The 8,047-nt window shown below is 41.6% G+C and overlaps 1 protein-coding gene across 9 annotated transcripts in view; it reads left to right on the forward strand.

Annotated features, from left to right (window-relative positions):
• SEPTIN11 (septin 11) overlaps positions 1-8,047 on the forward strand; it is a 95,018-nt gene that overhangs the window by 79,691 nt on the left and 7,280 nt on the right. The window contains exons 10-11 of one of the 9 annotated variants that reach the window (XM_033105397.1): positions 657-724; positions 3,319-4,385. The exons of 1 other annotated variant lie outside the window; for it this stretch is intronic. In XM_033105397.1, coding sequence (XP_032961288.1) covers positions 657-681 — 25 coding nt within the window. In that variant the 3' untranslated portion in view covers positions 682-724; positions 3,319-4,385. Of the gene's footprint in view, positions 1-656; positions 2,555-2,663; positions 3,215-3,318; positions 4,386-8,047 lie in introns of those variants that run through there. 7 more of the 9 variants (XM_033105400.1, XM_033105398.1, XM_033105402.1 and 4 more) reach the window with 7 other exon arrangements.

Here is an 8,047-nt window from a genome sequence, read left to right on the forward strand (position 1 = left end):
CATGAGCTGATTTACGCTTAATTAGGTGAAGTAAGAAATCCATTTCATTGAAGCCCAAACTAAGCCAAGACAGAAACAGCAAACGAGGAGCAGCGATAGTGGTATAAGGACAGGTTCAGTAACGGGACCAGGGTTTTTGTTTTTGCTTTTGTGTTTTTAATGATTCTAGTGTGACGCTAGCCATGGAGCAGCCGAGTATGGCATGCTGATTTCTAACATGGGCTGAGTTTGCTCGGACGCTGTGCGCCATACAGAGCTTGAGTGCGTGTCGTGTGCTTGTCCCAACCACTGCCTGTGTGAGCATTTTTGTGCCTTGAAACAGAAAAGACCTTTAAATTCTAAAACCGCATCACTTTAAAATGTTCATTTTTAATGCTTCCTAAAGCCTCTTTAAAGTGAGCTGAGCCATGGAAGGCATCCAGCTGACTTTCTGGTTCCAAGATTATTGATTAATTGGATTGATCTTTTTTCCATTAAATCTTTCACCGTCAAATAAATCATATGGAGAGTCAGGGAATAAAACATCCAAAGAAATATCAAGCATATAGAAGCTTTTTTCAAATGCGTTGCTTCTGAACTTTATTCTACCCCTGCTCCTGGCCCCGTTTAGTTTGTTATTGCTGCCCTTCTTTCTGTATCTGTGCCTTTTTTCACAGTAGTCCTTGGCTCTGCACGGAATAAATGATACCCTCCAATCTAATTGGATATGCTTTCGCCTTTGCATGTAAGTACGCTAGTAAGAAACCTTTGAGATCTTTGACTTTTTAAAATTAGAGAAATAACTGGCATAGATGGATTTGGTTTTATTTTTGGAGGGGGGTAAGGAGGTGATGGTTTGAGTAGCTTTTGATTTAAAAATAAAAACTACATATATTTAAAATGGCCACATTTATGTCTTTTTCACAAGAAACAACGTAAATTCAGTTTTTCCTTGATCTCAGTGTGGAAGTGAGAAGTTACCAATCCCAGTCTGTGTCCACACAACGTCATGGGTTTCACTGGGCTTTACAGAGGGTCCTTGGTTCTGACTGTGTCAATAAAGCTTGAATGAGAAACTACCACCTTCCACTGGATAAAATCAAGAGGAAAAACTTTTTATGCTAGGCTGCCTCTAGACTGCTGGATTTTTGTGGTCATCTTGGCTTAATGGGCTTGCCCTGGTGCTAACTGCTGGCAGTCATCTTTTTTTTTTTCTTTTTTTTTTCTTTTTGTGAGACAGCTCTAGCTGTCCTGGCCTCTCCCCACATCTTTTGTTCAACCATAATGACCATCTTTTTGCTTCTTCCAGACTTAGATTCCCATAACCCTTGTACTTGTACATGCAGTAGGATGTGATGGAAAAACATCGATGAGCATTTATTGGCAGTTCAGAGACTATGTTTTCCAGCTTAGGCTCTTAATAAATTGGCCAAGGTTTTGTCCAGAAAGGGCATCTCAACCAGGGGAACATTAATGTAAAACTAGACACAGGTTATTTATCTTCCTCCTCTGCTTTGTCATCTCACCAGCAGTAACATGCTTCCTAACAAACAGACTTGGTTTCCTCACTGTCTTGACATATCCATAAGTGTTTCACATACAAACTGTTGAGTCAGATTTTTCAGCTGTTCCCAACCCACATCATACTGTCTCTGTGTGGTCCTGCCGAAACCGTCCATTCAGATCCCTTTGCTTTGCCATTTGCAAGTGTCTGAAATTGTCGAGTCTCAGCTGCCAGAAGTCTTGGTTCCATTGACAGGATACATACATGATAACCCTTTAGTGGAAATTATGGCCTACAAAGCCTAGATTATATGTAGGTAATGAAGGGAATTTTTAAAATAAATTGAAAACTTAAGCTGTGAACAGCATTAGAACTTTGTCTATTTCTTAATTTTAAAATATGCTGATTTGCCTTAAACTGTAGTTGTAGATCATTGTCATTTTGCTGTTTGAAAATAACCAATGTGTTTCTAAAACTGTTGTGTACTTTTAGTAATGCAGAATTGTCATATATGTAAGCTGCATGTTAGACACGTGTCTTTTTTAAAAAACGAAAATAATTGTACTGATCTAAAGCATACCATTTTTTAATTTTCAAGTATGAAAGTAATCACTGAGCAAACATGCTCAGTAATTTGGTGTCTGTTCAGGTAGGAGAGTGGTGGACAGGTAATCTATGCATATATCACTAGTGCCAAGACATAAAGTGAGGGAAAATATATTTTTACCCAAACATTGTGTGCCCTTTTGTGAGTTCTTTTTAATCACTGTTTGATATGCATATGTGCCCATGCTGATTATACTGGATAAAAGAAATTGGGAAGAGTCTCATGCTTTCCTGCCTTGTCTGGTGGTCTTGGAATGCTACCCTCTGGGCAGCACCAGTTTCTCCAAGATACTTACCATGTGGCATCCTGTACTTCACAGACTGTCTCTGCCACCTTTCTCCCCCACCCATTCCCATACCCTGTGTCCTGATTGGTGTCCCCGGCACCCCACTGCCGTACGTCCAGCCGAGGCGTCGTCGTCTTCCCCAGTCGCTGCTGCTGAGGAGTCAGCCCCGTAACTGACACACTGCTGTTCTTTCCCAGTTCCTTGTAGAGAAGCTCCCTTTTTTTTTTTTTTTTAAGCCTTTAAGAATCCAATTTGAATCTGAACCTTTCTTTTTTTCTCTTCTGTAGCTTCTTCTTTATGTAACCATCCTGTTGACAAGCCCTACTCTCTCCTAATGGACATAAAGCATTAGAAGAGCAGGAGCTGTCTGTTCACACGTGTTGGGGAAGAGTTACCTCATTTCCACCATCGCCTCCTTTTCTTTTACAGTCTGGGTCAAATATTGCACTGCTGTTTGTATCTGTTAATGTCTGTTTACAAACCACTCCCCATTTGTGGTTACTAACATGACTTATCACTACCAAAAAGAGTAGTATTTAATACTACTACAAAGGAAATTGAGTGAAACAGAGAACTTGGGCCAAGACCCAAGATAGCCAGCCATGTGTTGGGATCCAAGAACTCCCAGACTGAAGACAGCATGTACCCTAATCTGAGGTGGCCACCAACCACCCCCAGGGTCCACAAACTTGATGTCATGTTAACTCCAGACCTCTCTGTTCTGTGAGCGACATTCTGAGCGGCCCCCTCAGGACCCTCAGCCATCAATCAGTTCATAAGATCTGGGCAACATTTTCCCTCCTTTTTGTTATTTTTTTGGGTTGTTTTGTTGGAGTTTGGGAATTTTTTTTTTAAAATATTTGGTATTGCATGAACAGAGATGGCTACATTTTTTTTTTTTAATTTGGAGTGTTCTATTGATACAATGTTTTTATTTTTCAGCTGACCATCTGCCTCTTGAGAGAGAGAAGTGGGCATCCTTCCTTTAAATTCAGGAACCATTGTTGTTTTGACTCTTTTTCTGTTACCTGCATCCTTTATATAGTTGTTTGGGGTTGTGGATTGTTTTGGAAAAACGATATTTCCAGTTAGCCAGTTCTGTTTTATGTATTGGTTATTCGAACTTAATTTTGGTTACCAAAATTAAGCCAGTTTTAAGCTCAAGGGGAAGCTCAATGAAGTTTTAAGTCACAATTCTGTTTAAAATGCTCTCGTCATCTCAGACACAACCAAAAAAATCCCTTTCCTGTCACTGGGGTTTTGACCTACCAGTCTTAAATCATGTTTAAAATGTGCCAGTTTTGGATAGATGACTTTTCTGCCTCTGGGACTCAATTTATATTTAAAGGTATCTTCAAATAACTTTCTGGCCCATCCCTGCCTTTTTATTTATTGTGAAGCTCTACTTTAGTTTGTGTCCAGAGTTGTGCTTAGACCACGGGAAACAAACCTCAAACAAGTACACATCCTGTACCAGACAGCAGGGTCATTAGCAATGGTTCTGTCCACACGGTCTTCTCAGGGTTACCACGTGGCTTTCTCCACTATATCTGCAAAAATATCTAGGAATCACTTACCATACACCCACATACGAACACACACGCTTCTGCCACTGGAGTTTGTGATTTCTAATGGGTCTGAAGGTTAATTTGGAGACCGGTTTTTGACAGCCTAGATTACTTTATCAGCAGTCACCTCTTAGGGGTGGTTTTCATAGTTAAGGGAGAGTTTTCAATTTCATTTCTATTTTAGAGCATGAACATGCATTTTAAGTTACCTTTTGTTACTTGTCTAGTCTTTGCTTATTTCCATCATTTTTCAGCCACATAGTAGGTAGGTCACAAAAATACTATTGGTGGCATGAGTTGCATTTGGTGAAGATCCTTAGGAGTGTCCCCTCTATTTCATAATCGTCACATAGGCTTCTGTCAAAAGGTGAAATGATTAAGCAACAGTCCATGCTGCTTGAATTATTTTTTTTTCTTCCCCTTCCTTCCACCGTCCCTCCCCCCGCCCCCCTACTCCAGTTCAAGCCGTTGTTTCTCAGTCTAGTTGTAGGACCCAGATCCTAGGCCCATGCTGGTATTATGAGCCTTGAGCTCCCCTCGCCGGCTGCCAGCCACTCACACTGGCCACTGGCCACTCATAGCGGCACACAGTAGCCCACGGCAGCCCACGGCAGGTCACGCCAACCTCTAGCTGCTCACGGCAGCCCTGCTCCAGAGAGCTGTTGTTCACAATCTTAACTGTAGAGGGTGCAGCTCACTGGCCCATGTGGGAATCGAACCGACAGCCTTCAGCGTTACGAGCACGGAGCTCCAACCGCCTGGGCCTCCAGGCCAGCCCACCTTTTGAATCATTTGATTCTTGGAAAAAGGTTGTTTAGAGCACTTGAGCGAGCATACTGGCAAGAGGCATTCTTTACTTAAGATACTGATTATATGCAATGGTCAGGTTCATCTGAGCCATTAAATGATCAAAATATGGGTCCAGAGCCATCCCTTCCAGTACAGTCTGTAAGGATAGAAATCTGCTAGTGATGTGACCAGTGGTTTGGGGGGTGGAGGGCGTGGTTGAGTACTGACTCCTTAACTGATGCCACAGCGTGACAAATTATATCAACCTATTGTGTGTGAAACTACTGTAATTATTAAGTATAATTGGATTTATTTTTAAACTCATTTTTAATATCAACTTTACCCTGTCACTCATTTTAAAAACAAATTCTGGAACAGGTTGTAGACATTTTTGGAGTATTCAAAATGAAATTAGGCAGAATGATTTTCAGTAGGTAAGGATGTAGTCTATTGCTGCTATTCCATTTCTTCCCCTTATTAGTGCCCAGGTCTGAGGAAGTGTAGTAGTAATCTGAAAGCGGGGGACAGGCTGTTCTAAGCAAGTAGACCTGTGTTCAGGTACCTGGGGCAAGCTGATTGCAGTCAAAGGCACTGCCATCTCTGTTGACTCGGCATTTTACTTCAAGTGGTTCTTTTTCTCAAGTGTCAATAAAACTGGTAGGTTTTCAAGTTCTCCTGGCTGATCGCCTAAGAGATACGAAAACATCCCAGGGCTAATTATCATCAATAATAAAAAATGACTTTTCCCAAGGCAGACTGGAGAAGAAAAGCAAGAATTGAGCCATCTGAACCTCTTTCCATGGGAAACAGGCAACAGGCTTTTTATTTTGCATTCATTTTTTTAAAAAATATTACTTGATTTCAGATACAGGCTCTGCCTTATTGCCACAGGTGTAGTTTAGATGATCTACTTGGTACTGGCACAGCACTCGTATGAAGGGAAGATGTCATCTAGTCAGTATGCACTGAGCTGGAGCAGGTAAAATTAGGTCATCTTCCCATCAACTGTCTCTATGAAATGAAACTTCCTTCGTTATGTTAGTTACGTATTTTTACCTATCATTGGCCCAGCTTATGGATAATTCTGGATATCTGAAAAACTAAGTACAAAATTTTACTGTCCTCACATAACGTTTCTATATAAAGCTGCCTGCTTTGCTGATGACTGGCGTCTTTCCACCCTGGAGACTGAGTGGTGGCAACATGGCTCACTTTGAATATCCTTGTACTTGAATTCTTAAGAGAGCGTGGCATTTAGTCTTTGTGACACCATCTGGCTTTCAGATCAATCTCTAACAAGCAACTGGCATCCCCGGGGCTGGTGAAAGGATTGACTGTTAACTCGGAGACTGACTGAGTCTAGGTATCCACTCACCTCGCCTTCCAACCTTCCCACTCTGACAGGCAGCTGTATGTAAATGAGAGCATCCAGGTGAGGCACAGACGGTTTCCCATCTGCCTCACATCAGTTATGTACCTGTAGTGTGGAGTCGAATGACATTTCAGTTCACTGTGGAAACTAAAAATCATGGCACCTAGCGCACAGGAGGTAGAAGCTATTATGACGAGGTTGGGCCCTGTCCCACAAACAAAGTATGTACGGGGCAAGGGTGCAGGGTAACGTCCTACAAAGCTTGGTTCAACCGTGCATTCTCTGCACAAGGCTTTTGACCTCTGAAGAGTTGCAGTTCTAGCGCTCTTGTCCTGCATATCCATCCATCCACCTTCTCACTCACCCTTTCCTGCTCTTTCCCAGTACTTTTTTATTCTATGTACTTCACCAGGCCAACATGAGGCGCTGGTGACATAGCCATGAACTGTGAACTGCAATTGTCTTTGTGTGTATAACTCACAAGGACAGCACATTTTTGGAATAAATGAAAAGGTAAGCCCTTTCTGTGCTCAATTGCTGTAGATTGTAACCTGAAAAGCAATCCTCCCCTCCCCACCGCAAGTTGCTTTTCAGTGGTGGCTTATTTAAGGTTGCCTTTCATTCTGCAGTGTCCTCTTGCCTAACAAACTAAGCTGTTTCTGAGGAATGAGAAGCCAATCCACTGGGCCTATGCTTTTCTACTGCCCCACTGTTGCGTAACAATGAGGTCAACAATCTAGCAATTGATCTGCTATGGAAGTTGTACTTTTATTTAAAAGTCAGGACAGAGGGAGAGATTCTCATTTCATCCTTAACTCAGAAGCTCCCAGGAACTAGAGTTGTGAGCTCTTCTCAAATTTCTGATAAATACACTCTAGGTTACCTCTTATTACACCTTTTCAATAACCAAGAGATGTCCAAGGGAGAGTTGTCTCTCTTACACATGGGTGTTACATATTAGTATGTCGTAAAAACCACTAAACTCAGTGTGGTGGTGAGGGAAAGCTTTTAATTCCTTGACATTAAGCACTTCCCATCTTTTTTGACATAATGATTGGTAAAATCCAACTAAAAGTGAAAGCATCAAGGTTTTAATTTGTAAAACTGGCTTGTTTTTGGTATGAGACCTGTCTAGCTACCACCTGCGCCATAACATGGCAGATCCTGCTCATTTTCCCTCAGTCCCGCATGCAGACCTCCTGTGCCTTAAGTGATGTGAACTTGTAACTACAAATGATGCTGATGTATTGCTTAGCAACAAGAGATGAGCGTTCAACTCTTCATTCCCATAGAGGAAGCCCAAACCACCCACTTTTTCCCAGAAACTTAAAAAGATGCTTCATTTTCCTAGAAGCACCATCTAGTGGCCAAAGCTCAAAACAGTAACAAGCATAGGAGACATTCTATTAACAGTTTAAAAGCTAACTTCAAGAATTTTTGGTGGCTTTAGAAGTAACAATTACTTGTTAGGCAAAACTTCAAGATATCAAATATAAAGGGTAAAGATTTGAGATGAGGTAGAATTTGAACCTTGTTAAAAATTCTTAACTATATGGCATTGGACAATCCTCTAACCCTCAACCTTAATGTTCGCCAGGTTTGCTATGTGTGAACCCAGGATGGCTGTGTGAACATTTGGCACGCACAGTATTTTCCTTTTCCAGTTGAAAATGTACAAACTACCTTAAGGATGAAGATAAGCTCTGTACCACGTTGGCCAAGCATCAGTGACTTAAATCACATTTGAATTGAAAGGCCGTGTGCTGCTTTGGATAGTAATGCTCAAGCACAATTTACTGTGTTTCCCCGAAAAAAAGACCTAGCTGGACCATCAGCTCTAATGCGTCTTTTGGAGCAAAAATTAATATAAGACCCGGTCTTGGGGCAGCCAGGTGGCTCAGTTGGTTAGAGCATGAGCTCTGGACAACAGGGTTGCTGTTTC

This window comes from Rhinolophus ferrumequinum, chromosome 5 (genome assembly GCF_004115265.2).
Source record: "Rhinolophus ferrumequinum isolate MPI-CBG mRhiFer1 chromosome 5, mRhiFer1_v1.p, whole genome shotgun sequence".
Taxonomy (NCBI): Eukaryota; Metazoa; Chordata; class Mammalia; order Chiroptera; family Rhinolophidae; genus Rhinolophus; species Rhinolophus ferrumequinum.